The following is a 17388-nucleotide window of genomic DNA, read 5'->3' as shown; positions in this document are numbered from 1 at the left end:
AGTTATTACATTCAAAAGTCCTCTGCAGCACCTATACAGTCATCACAAACAAAATGTCTGGGATTCAAACCAATTTTGTGCCCAAAACTCTCAGACATCTTTGTAGCTAGCTTGTCTAAACTACAAGTCGGGGTAAACGGTTGCTTTGTCTTTCTAGTCTTCCTGCTTTACTGAATTTTGCTGGCCCTATCAACCACAATGCCTTATGCTTTATAAAAGTCTAAAAATTTAAACAGACTATGGAATTCATAGTTTGAACTTGACAGACATAGAGATGGTATTTCCATAATTTTTTTCCTGAAAATCTTCTGAAAAAATCAAGTAAATCAAGAAATAAAATTACAAACTCTATTTCTAGAAAAACAAGGACAGAGCTAAAGTCTTAGCCCAAAAATTAGTAGAAGGGTTTCCAAATGCTACAGAAATATAACAAGAGAGTTTACAAAAGAAAGCAAAGTGCACATACGGCAGATAGCAAACAAAAATATGATTTTGTAAAGGGAGGGAACCCATGTTAAGTTGCAAATTTATGCTATTTGGGATTTTTATTATATGCGGCTAAATGGAATCCCGGGCTTCCCTGGTGGCTCAGACAGTAAAGAATCTACCTGTAATGCAGGAGACCTAGGTTTGATCCCTGAATCAAGAAGATCTGCCAGAGAAGGAAATGGCAACCCACTGCAATATTCTTGCCCAGGAAAGCCCATGGACAGAGAAGCCTGGCAAGCTACAGTCCATTGAGTCACAAGAGTCAGACACGACCTAGCAACTAAACCACCAATAGAATCCTGTATAATTCAGAATGGGTTATCACAAATAAGGTACTCTAGTAATAAAACCTAAATTTTGAATGTGGTTGAATGGAATTCATGGCTATAATATACTAATGACATAGATATTGTAGGGTGGAAAGCTAATAAGTATTGTTATCCATGGTAAAATATCTGGACAGATGTCACACTGAAAAGAAAATTACATGCTCACTAAAGATGAAAAATGGATAACATATTGGGAAAAGTGTAAAAAAGGGAAAGTACATTAAAAAGGAAAAAAAAAATCAGAGGGTTGACATGGCATGAATCCTCCTTGCCACTTTTAACATTTAAGAGAGAGATGGGCTTAGACTAGAAGCCAGTAGACTACAAGAAGAAATGGAAGGAAAAATACTAATTTTGTGAGGGAGACATCCTCTGCCTGAAGCTACTGCGTGCATGCTAAGTCACATCAGTTGTGTCTGACTCCATGACCCCATGGACATAGCCCTCCACTCCACCCCCCTCTCCCCCCAGCTCCTCTGTCCATGGGATTCTCCAGGCAAGAATACTGGAGACAGTTGCTGTGCCCTCCTCCAGGGGCTTTTCTGGATCCAGGGATAGAACCTGAGTTTCTTGCATCTCCTGCATTGCAAGCTGATTATTCACTGCTGAGCCACCAGGAAAGCTGCCTGCAGCTATTAGATATAGTTAATTGAGTGTCCTTTAATTTGAAACTTACAGAATTGAAAAAAAGAAAAAACACCTTAAGTATCCTGTCCCCTAAATTAAGGTGATGATAAAACTTCAGATTTAGCAGAAAATAAAACTGATGCTCTGCATATAAAGACAATGAGCCTACCAGCAAAGAGAGGATTTACGTCTTGCCTTCCCTCTCAAACCCATGGTTTCAAAGACCTTAGGGCAGTGGCTAATAAATTGAGAGGAAGGGTCTGATCACAGGATAGATGATAGTGGTTATTTTCACATGACATTGGGTTAAAGCAAATAGACTAGAAATCTACTGTTTGAAGAGAATATTTTGCTGAATTTGAGGGTGACTAATATCAGTTAGGAGAAGGCAATTGCACCTCACTCCAGTACTCTTGCCTGGAAAATCCCATGGATGGAGGAGCCTGGTGGGCTGCAGTCCATGGGGTCACTAAGAGTCGGACACGACTGAGTGACTTCACTTTCACTTTTCACTTTCCTGCATTGGAGAAGCAAATGACAACCCACTCCAGTGTTCTTGCCTGGAGAATCCCAGGGATGGGGGAGCCCGGTGGGCTGCCGTCTATGGGTCACACAGAGTCAGACACGACTGAAGTGACTTAGCAGCAGCAGATATCAGTTAATGAATACTCAACCCTAAAGCAACCAAAGGTGTGCAGCCTCTGGATGGATTATATTCTCGAAACTGAACACAGAACTGATGATAACAACGTACTAGGAAGTACTGCTCTGAGAAGAGCACCTGGGCACATGAAGGACAGAGCACAGAGAGCAACTTCTCAGAGAGCAGAACCTGGTCCATCAGATTGGCTCACCACACTCCCTCACCTGCAGGGCAACTCATTGTTCTTGTCCAGTTCTTGTTTACTTAAGCCATGTCCGATTCTTTGCAACCCCGTGGACAGTAGCCACCAGACTCCTCTGTCCATGAGATTTCCCTGGCAAGAATAGTAGAGTGGGTTGCGATTTCCTTCTCTGGGGAATCGTCCCAACCCAGGGATTGAACGTCTATGTCCTGCATTGGTAGGCAGATTCTTTACCTACCACTGAGCCACCAGGAAAGCCCTCTTGTCCAGCAGGATATGATAATTACTTTGGAAGAACAGCTCTAAGTGTGTCTTGGTGAACACCTTGTTGTTAAAAAGGCATCACTCATCAACAAGTGATTAATATAAAATGCTAGGGATTGTCCACAAGACTAGCCAATCACAGACCACTTTTGAGTTTTTTAAAGAAGTTGCATGAAATACATAAAAATGTTCAGAGGGCACAGCCAAGATGACAGAGGAGGAAGATCCTGAGTCATCTCTTCAAGTAAGTCTACAAAAGTAAAAACTGCTTATGAGAAAGACCAAAGTCTAGCAGAGAAGTTCTTCTACAACTAAAGGTATAAAGAAAGAATCACATGACAAGCAGCGGGGGTAGGGCACAGTATAGTCAAGACCCGTAGACCCAGGTATGCGACCACCAAATAAGAAATAATTTCAGTTGCAGAGGTTCTCCCCAAGGATCAAGGAATTCCCCAACCAGTGGTCCTGCACCAGGAAGATAAGCTCCCAGGACGTTTGACTTTGAAAGCCAGCAGGGCTTACTTTGGGGAGAGCCAGAGGGCTGTGGGAAATAGAGACTCCACTCTTAAAGGACACACACAAAATCCCACACACTCGGGGACCCAGGGCAGAAGCAGTCAATTTGAAAGAAGCCTGGGCCAGACCCATCTGCTAATCTTGGAAAGCCTTCTGGAGAGGCAGGATGTGACGGAACTCACCTTGGGGACCCAGATGCTGACAGCAGCCATTTTGAGGAGCTCCTTCTACCACAAGGACACTGGTATTAGAAAAAGTCATTTTGGAATCCTCCCTTTAGCTTATTAGCACCAAGACCCAGACCCAGTCACTAGCCTGTCAGTACAGAAGTGGGACACCTGAGGCCAAGAAACTAAACAGGCAGGCATGCACACCCCTACCGCTGTCCCCTATTAGCTGCCTTGAGACTCCCTGAGCCCACAGACACCCTGGGACATGGCCCTGCCCACTAGAGGGCCAGGACTCAGCCCCACATACCAGGAAGCTGGCACTAGCACAGGGACCCCCTGGGACCTGCAGCCAGAGCCACAGTTTCACCACCCCCACACCCCAGTGAGCTGACGCTAGACTAGGGACACCTTGGGCATTGGCCTTGCCCACCAGCTAACCATTTTAAGCTCCAGGACCCTGGGCTCTTCAGCCAGAGATCCCAGGACCCAGCTCTACCCAACAGAGGGCTAGTGCTAGCCCTGGGACAAGTCTTATCCCCCAGAGATCCCAGCCCCAGAACCAATGCAACCCTGCAACCAGCATTCCCTGGGCCCTGGCCCTGTCCACCAGCAGACCAACATCAGCTCTGGGATTCCTGGGCCTTGCAGCAGGGGACCCCAGGAGCTGACTCTGTCTGCTGCCCCAGGACATGGCTTCATGCACCAGTATGTGAACACCAACCCTAAGATCCCTTGGGCATTGGCCCTACCAACAAGCAGGTGGACATCAACTCTGAGACATGTTGGACCTCTCAGCCAGCTGCCCCAGGAACCAGCTCTGCTCACCAGCAGGCTTTCACTAGATCTGGGAACACTGGCTCTCCCACACTTACTGTAAAACCTGGTTCAAACCACAAGTAGAACAGCACTAGCTCTGAAACACCCCTGGTCTCTGCAATCAGCTACCCCTGACCTAGTCCCACCAAGCAGTGACTTGCAGCTTTTGCACAAGGCTGAGTCTAGCAAACAACCAGACTAGGGGCCAGCCATGCCTACCAGACCACTGACAGTAGTCAGCCAACCACAATAGAAGGACTTGTGCTGTCAACATATGGGGCAAACTAGAGCACATAGCTCTGGTAACCAGAGGAGAGTATGCTGCTGGGAGCATAGAACATTTCCCATAGAAGGTAATTTCTCCAAAGTTGGGAAATGTCACCAACCTACCACCTACATAGAACTGAAAACAGCAAATCAGGCAAAATGGGACAACAGAGGAACATGTTCCAAACAAGGAACAAGACAAAACCCCAGAATAAGAACAGTGAAGTGCAGATAGGCAATCTCAGTTCAGTTCAGTTCAGCCACTCAGTCATGTCTGACTCTGCAAACCCATGGACTAGAGCACATCAAGCTTCCCTGACAATCACCAACTCCTGGAGCTTGCTCAAACTCATGTGCAATCAGTCGGTGATGCCATCCAACCAGCTCATCCTCTGTCATCCTCTTCTCCTCCTGCCTTCAATCTTTCCCAGCATCAGGGTCTTTCAAATGAGTCAGCTCTTTGCATCAGGTGGCCAAGATATTGGAGTTTCAGCTTCAGCATCAGTCTTTCCAATGAATATTCAGGACTGATTTGTTTTAGGATGAACCGGTTGGATCTCCTTGCAGTCCAAGGGACTCTCAGGAGTCTTCTCCCAACACCACAGTTGAAAAGCATCAATTCTTTGGCTCTCAGCTTTCTTTATAGTCCAACTCTCACATCCACACATGACTACTGGAAAAACCATAGCCTTGACAAGACGGACCTTTGTTGACAAAGTAATGTCTCTGCTTTTGAATATGCTGTCTAAGTTGGTCATAACTTTTCTTCCAAGGAGCAAGTGTCTTTTAATTTCATGGCTGCAGTCACCATCTGCAATGATTTTGGAGCCCAAGAAAAGAAAATTTCTCACTGATTCCATTGTTTCCCCATCTATTTGCCATGAAGTGGTGGGACTGGATGCCATGGTATTAGTTTTTTGAATGTTGAGTTTTAAGCCAGCCTTTTCACTCTCCTCTTTCATCAAAAGGCTCTTTAGTTCCTCTTCACTTTCTGCCATAAGGGTGGTGTCATCTGAGGTTATTGATATTTCTCCCAGCAATCTTGGTTCCAGCTTGTGCTTCATCCAGCCCAGCATTTTGCATGATGTACTCTGCATATAAGTTAAATAAGCAGGGTGACAATATACAGCCTTGATGTACTCCTTTCCCAATTTGGAACCAGTCTGTTGTTCCATGTCCAGCTCTAACTGTTGCTTCTTGACCTGCATACAGATTTCTCAGGAGTCAGATAAGATGCTCTGGTATTCCCATCTCTTGAAGAATTTTCTACTGTTTGTTGTGATCCACACAGTCAAAGGCTTTGGCATAATCAACAAAGCAGAAGTAGATACTTTTCTGGAATTCTCTTGCTTTTTCTATGATCCAGCAGATGTTGGCAATTTGATCTCTGACTACCTTTTCTAAATCCAGCTTGAACATCTGCAAGTTCGTGGTTCACGTACAGTTAAAGCCTGGCTTGGAAAATTTTGAGCATTACTTTGCTAGTGTGTGAGAGGAGTGCAATTGTGTGGTAGTTTGAACATTCTTGGGCATTGCCCTTCTGTGCAATCAGAATGAAAACTGACCTTTTCCAGTCCTGTGGCCACTGCTGAGTTTTCCAAATTTGCTGGCATACTGAGTGCAGCACTTTCACCACATCATCTTTTAGGATTTGAAAGAGCTCAACTGGAATTCCATCACCTCCACTAGCTTTGTTCATAGTGATGCTTTCTAAGGCCCACTTGACTTCACATTCCAGGATGTCTGGCTCTAGGTGAACGATCACACCATCATGGTTAACTGGACCATGAACATCTTTTTTGTATAGTTTTTCTGTGTATTCTTGCCACCTTTACTTAATATCTTCTGCTTCTCTTAGGCCCATACCATTTCTGTCTTTATTGAGCCCATCTTTGCATGAAATCTTCCATTGGTATCTCTAGTTTTCTTGAAGAGATCTCTAGTCCTTCCCATTCTATTGTTTATATAGATTTTGTAATATCTTTATATAGACAGATAGATAGATAGATAGATAGATAGATAGATGATAGATAGATTGTATATAGGCAATTTACCTGATATCATATGCAATGTTGAAAAAGCTCAATGCATTTTCTCTAAGATCAGGAACAAGGCAAGGATGCACACTCTTGCCATTTTTATTTGACATAATATCTAAAGTTCTATCCACAGCAGTTTAGACAAGGGAAAGAAATAGAAGGAATCCAAACTAGAAAGGAAGAAGTAATGCTGTCACTGTTTGCAGACAAGATGACACTGCATAGAAAATCCTAAAGTCACTACCAAAAAATTACTAGAGTTCATCAGTGAATTCAGTGAAGTTGCAGGATGCAGAATGAATATACAGAAATCTGTTGCCTTTCTATACACTAACAATGAGCTATCAGAAAAAGAAATTAAGGAAACAGTTCCATTTACAATCACATCAAAAGGGCTTCCCAGGTGGCGTTAGTCAAAAAGAATCAACCTGCCAATGCAGGAGACACAAGAGGCACAGTTTTGATCTTGGATCAGGAAGATCCCCTGGAGTAGGGAATGACAACCCACTCCAGTATTATTGCCTGGAAAATTGCATGGACATAGGGGCATGGCAGGGTACAGTCCATGGGCCTGCAAAGAATCAGACATGACTGAACAACTGAGCATATACATACATAAATACATACATGCATACATACAAAAAGAATAGCATACCTAGGAATAAACCTACCTAAGGAGGCAAGAGTACTGTACTCTGAAAACTACAAGACACTGATGAAAGAAATTGAAGATGACTCAAACAAATGGAAAGATATACTTTGTTCTTAGACTGGAAGAATCAATTTGGTTAAATATGGTTAAAGTGACCATACTCCCAAGGCAATCTACAGATTCAATGCAATCCCTATCAAATTACTGATGGCATACTTTACAGAATTAAGCAATAAATTTTAAATTTGTATGGAAGCACAACAGATCCCGAATAGCCAAAACAATCTTGAGAAAGAAGAAAAGAACTGGAAGAATCAGGCTAACTTCAGACTATACTACAAAGTTACAGTCATCAAAACAGCATGGTACTGAGACAAAAGCAGACAGAGATTAATGGAACAAGATAGAAAGCCCAGAAATAAACCCACACATTTATTGACAATTAATCTATCACAAAGGAGACAACAATATACAATGGAGAAAAGATAGTCTCTTAAATAAGTAGTGCTGGGAAAACTAGACAGCTCCATATAGAAGAATGAAATTGGAATGCAACTTCTTTACAAGTTGATTGAAAGTCTTACCTGAGCAAGTAACTTTGGCTTCATCATAGTGTTCACAACTAAGCCCACCCCATTGCCAGTTCTTGCAATCCCAGATAGAAGTTTCATTTCCTTTGCAGTTGCTTAAAAACAGCCATGTGTTTGTTGCCGGAACTTTGGAATAAACTTGATAGGATGTTTTGAGTGCAGATCCACATCCCAGTTGCTTGCAAACCACATCAGCTTCTTTCAGTCCCCAGCCTCTGTCACACACTTTCCCTGTCAATTTCTGAATTTCCACCTCCACTGTCCCAGCACAGCGGCTGCCTCCACCTTTGAGTCTCAGTTCGAGATCTGATCCATCTGCAAAAGAAACATAAACTTAGGCCATAGATACATACGGCGGTTAACTACCATAGGGTACTTTTTTCAATCTTATTCCTTCTCAGATACTGAGACACTGGAAATTCTGGCTTACCTACTACCTGGCTTTTAAAAGAGCAGCATAAACCATGAATTTGCTTAGAAATGGGGCTATAGTTTCAAAACTTGTAGATTTAGAATTTGAAGTGTGGTCTCTAATAGCAGTTGAAACAATTTTTATAGAAAATAGAGACTGACAACCCTCCAAACTAGTCAAATAAAGAATGTGTTAAAGATTCCTCATACCTGAAAAGAATTCCTAACAAGGAAATCATTAGCTAGTTCTCTCTCCCTCACCTCTTACACCTATTCCTACTCCTAAAGAACACAGACCCTTCCTTCTCTGTTTTTCTTGTTTTAACTTACCAGAACAGGTCACACCAGCGTCTTCGTTATGATTGCAGTAATGCTTTCCCCATTCGTGATGTCTGCACTGCCAGATAGCAGATTCATGTCCTTGGCAGGAAACACTGTCAAGCCAAATGTGTCCAGTTCCCTCACTGGCATTGACTCTACCGATGGCAGTGATGGCAGTCGGACATCCCAATTGCTGACATGCTACAGCAGCATCGTCACTGTCCCAGCCATCATCACACACTGTCCCCCATTCTCCTTGGAATCTCACTTCTAATCTTCCTGAACACTTGGTGACTCCATCTACCACTCTCAGGCTCAGGTCAGCTCCCTCTGTAAGAGGGAAACAAAGCCAGTCAGTGATAAAGAAACAAGCATGAGGATGCTCTAAACAGCTCTACCTGAGATAAGAAAAAGGTGGGGGAGCGGGGGAACATAAGCAGAGACAGAGAAAATAATGATCTATTCCCACTGAAAATCATTTAAGATGGAAGTAGGAGCAGATCAGACAAGAAGACAGTATTAGTGGGAACCTGGGGTACAGCACAGGAACTCAAATCGGTGCTCTGTGATGACCTGGAGGGCTAGGATGAAGATGAGACTGGGAGAGAGGCTCAAGAGGGAAGGGATATATGTATACATACAGCTGATTCACTTTGCTGTGCAGCAGAAACTAGCACAAGATTGTAAAACAATCATACTCCAATTTAAAAATAAGAAGACAGGATTTTTTATGAATTAGGAGTTTGGGACTAACAGATGCAAACCATTTTATATCAAATGGATAAATAGCAAGGTCTTATTGTATAGCACAGAGGACTATATTCAGTATCCTATAATAAATCATAATGGAAAAGATCAATCAATCAATTAAGAAAAAAGAAGACAGGACTTTTCACCGTGGAGAGCATGCATTACAGGAAGAGTTTCTAACAGGAGGCCAAGGAACTGAAATTTATCTAGAGATCTGCTTGTTGAAACACCATAGATGTTTTGTTGGAATTGTTTTTTTTTTCTTCTGTTAAATATGTACTTACAGACGCCTAGGTGCTTATATATATATATATATATATATATTTGCTGCAATATTTAACATCACTTTTGGCTCTGACTGCATTACCTACCCAGACTATTTGGCTTGTATTACCATGCCTGACCCCTTTCTGACCATGTCCATGGTTTAAAAGCAACGCAAAGAGAGAAAGGACTTCATCATTACTCCTTTCACTTTCCCCCAGTCAGCACTCCTCAAAGACTAGCACTTGATTCTGAGTAATATCCTACAATAAATAACTTGGGTTTTTCCTCTGGCACTTTTAGTTTGTTGTTTTGTTTTGTTTTGTTTTTTGTCACAGGGCTATTTATTATGATTCCTCAGCATGTATCAGACACACTGAGAAGAAACATGCTGATTAGAGACCTGAGTAAAGGAAACCAGAAGATACATACTGTATTTTTTCTACCCCAAATCCCTTTCACTTTCTTCAGCTAAAAAAAAAAAAACATCTTTTCTGTAGGAATCCCATTCTTTGTGGTTCAGACTGTACATGATCACATTGTTCAACAAGAAAAAAGCCAACTTGGGAATTCCTTGGTAGTCCAGTGGTTAGGACTGTGAGCTTCCACTGCACAGGGCCTAGGTTTTATCCTTGGTCAGAGAACTAAGATCCCCACAAGACACACAGCATGGTTTAAAAAAAAAAAAAGGCAATTCAAGAAATAAAAGAAGAGCCAGAACCTTGAAGATATTGTTTAAGTGCTGAATCCAGTCATGGATGGAGCCAACTCCTGGATTTCCCAGTTTTCTGAGTCAGTATTCTCTTATTTTAAAGCTAGTTTGAATTGAATTTCCTTCATTTGAAAAGAAAAACAAAACTTGGTGAATACAAGAACATTTTTACCCTGGTTATAATTTCCTAAATATCCCCTGGGATTCAAGACTTACTAGGTCTTCAAATGAGGCATTCAATTGAAGAAAGGAGAGTGACATTTTTGTACACACAAAACCATGTCCCAGACCTTAATTAAGGATGGAACATGAAAGTCCCTAGACAGACACAATGCCTGCTCACAGTGTCGTATTAGCGTAAATGAGGTTTTAATAGACAACCAGCTTTTTAAATCATTTGATTTTGTGAATTTGAACTAATAGTTTGGCGAAGGGTGGGTCAATGTGGCTAAAGAGGAGGCTTTTATACGTAGAGGATAATAATAGGGGTGACTTTCTTCTAAAACCTCCAGAAAGTAACATTTTCTAGTTAACCTGGTTTCTTTTCCTGTCTTTTTTTGGAGGGGTGAGAGAATAGACTATTCTCTGAATACTTCCTTCTATCCTCATAACTTGGATCTCAATTTCATGGTTCATCCTCCCTCCCTAAACTATTTATACTAATTTCAGTGAATGGTTAAAAAAAAAAAATTCTCACAGGCTTCCACATGGGTCAGCGGTAAAGAATTTGCAGGAGACTCAGGTTCAATCTCTGGGTTTGAAGATCCCCTGGAGATGGAAATGGCAACCCACTCCAGTATTCTTGCCTAAAGAATTCCATAGACAGAGGAGCCTGGTGGGCTACAGTCCATGGAGGTACAAAAGAGTCAGACACAGTTAAGTGACTGAACAATAACAAAAACAAAACAAAAAACCCCACAAGTATCAGAACTGCATCCTGAAATTGGTAATAATGAGGCAATAAAAGAAGCAGACTTTCCGCATTGTAGTTTTCATTTGCATTTCTCTAATAATTAGTGATATTGAGCATCTTTTCATGTACTTCTTGATAATCTGCATGTTGTACAGGGGAAAATAACAACATTGTAAAGCAACTATACTCTAATAAAAGAAATTTTTTTAATAGTAAGAGAAAAAAAGAAGCACATTTCATTACGTTTTTAAGAGTTCAAGCCTTTGAGACTTTTACCCCCATTTTTGTCCTCTCAGAGAGAACGGAACAAACCCAGAGCAGTCCTTACCTAAGCAAATCACTCCAGCATCTTCAGCGTGATCACAGTTGTGCTTTCCCCATCCTTCGTGTCTGCAGTTCCAGAGAGCTGACTCATTTCCATGGCAAACCAGATCATCAAACCAGATTGGCCCAGACCCTTCTCCAAAATTAGCTGAGCCAGAGAAACTGATAGCACTTCCACATCCAAGCTGTTTACAAACCACAGAAGCATGATTCAAGTTGAAGTTATCATCACACACTGTTCCCCACTGGCCCTGGAATTTGATCTCTATTCTTCCTGAGCACCGGTTTCCTCCATTCATCAGCCTCATCTCCAAATCAGATCCATCTAAAGCAGAGAAAAGGCCAGAATTCAGAAGTGATATTTATTCTGAAGTGATCTTAGAGAATAGTATTCCTCTGGTCTCTTGAGACTTGCTGCTGTCCTTAAAACGATGCCTCGTTGTGGATGTTGCTCCAGTTCACATATTGAAGGATTTTGATCTTTGAAAACTAACAATTAGGACTTTCATCTGTATCAACTGACCAAAAAAAAATCTTTTATGGATCAAAATTTACTTTTTGTTTTATTTCCCTCTATTACTAAGACATAGTTCTATGTAGAAATAAAGGAAATAGTAGAAGGAGAATGTAAAGAAAAAAGTCTAGTATCAAAGTCTACCCTCTTTACTATTATGCATGTGATCATAATAGAATTTCCATAAAGTAGATGCTCTGAGAATTGAGCATTGATCAGGGTGGAGAATCTCAGAAATATGGACTCTGAAACCTTAAAAATATGAACTTGGAAATCTCATGAAACTCATGAGTCCCTGACTAGTCATCCCTTTCTATTATTATGCACCAGTTGAAGCTTTAGGTGTATAAAGTTCAAAAACTAAATTTGATTGACATCAACCTTATATAAAGGATCCTTATGCAAAGGTATGAAAAACAGAAGACAGGAGGTAAAAGCTACACTGGGGTCTTAGCTTAAATAGTCAACACCATCAACAGCAATAATTATAGTAAGAGCCTGGCAAGATTCATTATGATTTTTAACTTCACTGTAGATGCTTGATGTCACTCTTATAATTATTATTTTTATCTTTCCCTGCAAAATGATAACAATGAAAGACAACAAGAACAGAAAGGAAGAGGAGGAGAACAGAGAAAGAGAAGGAAGAAGAAAGAGAAATGAGTTGTCTAGGTAATGAGAAGCAGTGAGCCATGAGGAAACTAATGCTAATTTTTAGCACCTATGACCTACCTGTCAGTGTACCAGTAGCTTTACATGTGTTATATTATTGACTATTCAGAAGCTGAAGTTTAGAAAAATTTACAGCTTACTCAAAATAATAGCATGAAGGAGTAGTTGAGGAGTTTTCTAGATACTAGTTACTCCCATGACACCACAGCGCCTGGGTAAAGATTGTGGTTGTTGTTTAGTCAGTAGGTTGTGTCTGACTCTTTGTGACCCCATGGACTGTAGCCTGCTAGATTTCTCTGTCCCTGGGATTTCCCAGGCAAGAATACTGTAGTGGGTTGCCATTTCCTTCTCCAGGGGAACTTCCCAAGGGATCAAATCCATGTCTCTTGCATTGGCAGGCAGCTTCTTTACCACTAAGCCACCAGGGAAGCCTGGATAGAGATTAATCATTTCTGAAATTAGTCCTATGGAGGAGACGGTCTCTAACAGAACAGCTGGGCAGTGAGAGGGTTGTCTAAAGTTCAATGACATGAGCAAAGAGAAATTGGAAGCCCAGGAATCTGAACTGGATCAGAAACATGACCTTGGATTTTGTCTGCAGAAAGGTCTGGGTTATTAGAACAGCAAGTGAGATGAAACTTATGAAATATTTTATAAACTAAAACTGCCATGTAAATGAAATGAATAGCATTGCACAGTGGAGAAAGCAATTCTACTTTGCAAAATATCCTTCCTCCAACAAAACAGATTAGTGCTAGGAGTATTTACTTCTTGACTAGGTAAATTAATTATCAGTTCTTGCCTGGAGAATCCCAGGGATGGGGGAGCCTGATGGGCTGCCGTCGATGGGATTGCACAGAGTCAGACACGACTGAAGTGACTTAGCTTAGCAGCAATGAGCAAAAGGGTCATGATTTATGAGCCAATACACAAAAGCAGCATTTTATGGGGAAAGGGGACAAGGAATCAAGTTAGATATGATTTAGGAAATGACAACCCACTCCAGTATTCTTTCCTAGAAAATTCCATGGACAGAGGAGCCTGGCAGGCTGCAGTCCATGGGGTCACAAAGAGTCAGACATGATTAAGCAACTGAGCACAGAATGTTACAGTAGGATTACTTAATATAAAATTGAAGCTAATCACTTCCTCATTGACTGTAGTATTCAGAATCTCTTTTGATTTTTTTTTTTTAATACAGGTCTTGTCATACATTTTCTGGTCTTTAACAATAAATTGGGTCCTTTTCATACCTGGATCATTCTATACCTAGATTACTTACAGAAAACTGCCCTTTTCATTTTTAACCCATTCGTAAGATTTTTTCCCACCGAGCATTTCATGTCAAGGTTTGACTTACACAAGTCTTACCTGAGCAGGTGACTCCTACATCCTGTTGGTGAGTACAGTTATGCTTTCCCCACCCTTCATGTTTGCAGTCCCAGAGAGCTGATTCATTGCCTCGACAAGACACATGATCCATCCAAATGCGCCCAGTGCCTGCACTGGAATTGGTCCATCCTGTGGCTGTGATGACAGTTGGACACCCCAGCTGCTTACAAACGACGGAGACGGCCGCCAAGTCCCAGCCGTTGTTGCACACAGTTCCCCACTCTTCCTGGACTTTCACCTCCACTCTCCCAGAACACTTTTTACCAGCCGCCAGCCTCAGCTCCTTGTTTGTTCCCCCTGGAACAGGTAAAGGTAGCAGTTGGTCAAGATCCAAAAGCAAGTAAAACAGTTATTCCTTAGATTACTTATTTATTTTTCAAAGCCAGTTTTGAGAAACATTTCTGAACCTATCTATGGTACAGTCGGAGACTATCATTTCATAGGAATTCAAAACCAAACAGCAGTGTCACAGGCTTCAAATGAAGCAATGACACAGAAGCAGTAAAGCTGGGTAATTCAATACCATATGGTGTCTTTATTTTATGGCTGAGATTCTTTATAGCATCAATGTATATAATCCTATGGATAGTTTACTATAAAAATAAGATATTACAAATTTTATAGAGATAAGCTATGTAAGTTTCTCCAAAATCCTAAGATCAGTGGAAAGAAGGCTAATAGTGAAAATGAAAGACTGATTATTGGGAATTCAGTAACTATTTCACACAAGTATGCAAAATACCGTGAATTCTTTTTAATTAATCTTTAATTTTTAATTGGAGGCTAATTACTTTACACTATTGTGGTCGTTTTTGCCATACATCAATATGAATCAGCCATGGGTGTACCTGTGTCCCCCCATCCTGAAACCCCTTCCCACCTCCCTCCCCACCCCATCCCTCTGGGTTGTCCCTGAGCACTGGTTTTGAGTGCCCTGCTTCACACATCTAACTTGCTCTGGTCATCTATTTTACATGTGGAAATATCATAAATTCTTAAAATGCTGGTTGACATCTACTGAACTTAGCTACCCAAATGGAAACTGAAATGGAGATATTTTCCTATTATCGTCTATCATAAAAAATCCCCTCTCCCTCTCCCCTACTCCTTCCAAGGGTCTTAGCTACTGCCTCGTGATTATTTTAGCTAACATAGGAAACTGTGGTTCTTGATATATATCTGGCTTCCTTGAACACATTTTAAGATAAATTTTGGCATTTGAATTTTCAAAGTGTTCCTAAAATTCTCTCATCCCAACAGTTCTGACATTTCTCCTCCTCTGCATTGTTCCCTTTTTTTTAGTTAGACATTACTTCAGATCTTTAAGGAATAAGCATTTTTCCAGTGAGCATTTATTTAAAAAAAAAAACTGTACTAACGTTTTGGGCAAGCAGGGTCACATCATTAAGTACTCATTTTGTGCTTTTAATATCCTGATCCTTCAAAACACCATGAAGCTTGCTTTAGATGCTATTTAGCCTTCAGGAGAATGATTTGCTTGTCAGTGATTCTCATCACAGTGGGCAAAGATGATGAGTAAATTTGACAAAGTACTCACCAAGAGCACTGGTGACCAAACAGGCACAGAGAACTGAGACCACAGCAAGAGTGAAAGGACCGAAGTGGACAGAACACCTTTTAAAGCCTGTGGAAAGAAATAAAAGAAGGTAAAAGTATAGTCTTTCCAACCAAAGAGGCTTTAGAGCAGGTAGGTGGTTCCAGAGGTTTAAAATTAACAAAGAAAGTCAAACCAAGGCAGAAAACCCTCCTCCTAAATGGCAAGGGAGGCAGGCAGGAAATTTTTATATCCAGGATCATACAGCAGCAGTGAAGTAGCTTTGAAACTGTCCGTGGTTACAGGCAACCTAGAAGTGAGGGATTAGAAGAGAGTTGGAGATGCAAAAAGAATTGCAAGAGTGAGTCTTAGCCCCTGGAAGACTGAAAAGACGCTGATGAAACTTAGAAGTGGGCACTTCTCCCATTGGGCACAGAACAATATTCAACCTCTGATATTCTCATCTCCAAGCCTACCTGATCCACATTATTCAATGGAAAGTTCCATGAGGAAATAAATTATACCTATAATGTTCACCAGCTTCACCAGTACCTGGCACAGTGCCTGCTAAATTCTGATTGAACACTACAACTGGAGGAAACAGTGACAAAGATTATATTTGAAAGTCCCCATTATTGGACCTTGTGGGCTTTCCAGGTGACGCAGTTATAAAGGATCCACCTGCCAGTGCAGAAGACACAGGTTTGATCCCTGGGTCAGGAAGATCCCCTGGAGGAGGAAATGGCAACCCACTCCAGTATTCCTGCCTGGAAAATCCCATGGACAGAGAAGCCTGGACACCACTAGGCGACCAAGCATGCACACACACACGCCACTGGATCTTATCTCCAAAAATAGCCTAAAATCCTCTATCACTCTCACTTCTCCTTCTTACTCTCATCCTACAGTAATTTTAAAGTAAAAATGCTATGACACAGAACTGTGAGTTTATTACCTATGCTTTCGTGTGGTAAGGTTTCAAGTTTAAAAGCTTGGAAAAAAAGTAAGAATGCTAAAGAAATTTAATGCATCCACAGAAATCATGAAGTAGATTTTAACATTCAGAGGTGTCATTCTAAATGCCCTCTAGGGAATCAACTTTTCATCAATATGCATTCCTACTTGTCCTATCCTTTCTAACAACTATTCGTTTTATACTCAATACAATTCAGCTAATTTTGGTTTCTTATGTAGTTGTTCCTCAGTGGTTTTACAGAGTTGATGCCAAATCTAATCCTTATTTCATACCTTCAATTTCGAACCTATGGAAGATACAGGTACTTCTTAATAGGCTTCTTGCTCTTTCCAATAACTTACCCTCCTGATGCCCATCATTATTAAATCAGATCCACTGACTGTCAGAATATTACTATACTCCATTAAAGAGTAGACAGAACAAATAATAAGCTTTACCAGCAGATCCAGAACTGTCATGTAGCACCATTCTGAGTTTGTCCATTCCAAAGTTTTATGATGCTTCAATCTTCTTGTATTATTCCCTTGGAGTGGTCCCTTGAAGAAGAGGACCACTAGGAATTCTAAAAATCATTTCACTTCCACACACACACACACAAAAAGAAGGCTTTCATAATGGAGGTGGAGTCAACCAGAAAAGGGAAGTAATTAAAAGAGACAGGTTCCTTTTTATCCTCATGTTTTCTTCCATTTGGGACATGAAACAAAGAAAACTGAGAAACATTCACTACAGATTTACAAAAATTAAAGGGGAAATACTAGCTCAAATATGGTTGTCATTGAACATAAAATTTTTGCACTCTGTTTTTCATGAATATATTTGAAACACAAATAATAATTGTTTTGAGATGAAATTATGTCAGAAAAACTAAGGTAAGGGACTTCCGTGGTGGTCCAGTGGTTGAGTCTGCTTGTCAATGCAGGCGTCATAGGTTCAGTCCCTGGTCAGGGAAGATACCACATGCCTCAGAGCAATGAAGC

General features: G+C 41.0%; 1 protein-coding gene across 1 annotated transcript in view; it reads right to left on the bottom strand.

The window, feature by feature from the left end:
* Positions 1-16974, bottom strand: part of LOC138078775 (scavenger receptor cysteine-rich type 1 protein M130) — a 122471-nt gene extending 105497 nt beyond the window's left edge. Inside the window, exons 1-6 of the mRNA XM_068971521.1 lie at positions 16846-16974; positions 15436-15522; positions 13857-14174; positions 11304-11624; positions 8346-8666; positions 7599-7919 (exon numbers count right to left, since the gene is read on the bottom strand). Of these exons, the coding sequence (XP_068827622.1) occupies positions 7599-7919; positions 8346-8666; positions 11304-11624; positions 13857-14174; positions 15436-15522; positions 16846-16891 (1414 nt within the window). The 5' untranslated portion in view covers positions 16892-16974. The remainder of the gene's footprint in view (positions 1-7598; positions 7920-8345; positions 8667-11303; positions 11625-13856; positions 14175-15435; positions 15523-16845) is intronic.
* Positions 16975-17388: the final 414 nt, after the last annotated feature.

The sequence above is a fragment of the Capricornis sumatraensis genome, chromosome 4 (assembly GCF_032405125.1).
Source record: "Capricornis sumatraensis isolate serow.1 chromosome 4, serow.2, whole genome shotgun sequence".
Classification (NCBI taxonomy): Eukaryota; Metazoa; Chordata; class Mammalia; order Artiodactyla; family Bovidae; genus Capricornis; species Capricornis sumatraensis.
This window is presented reverse-complemented; position numbering and strand designations above follow the sequence as displayed.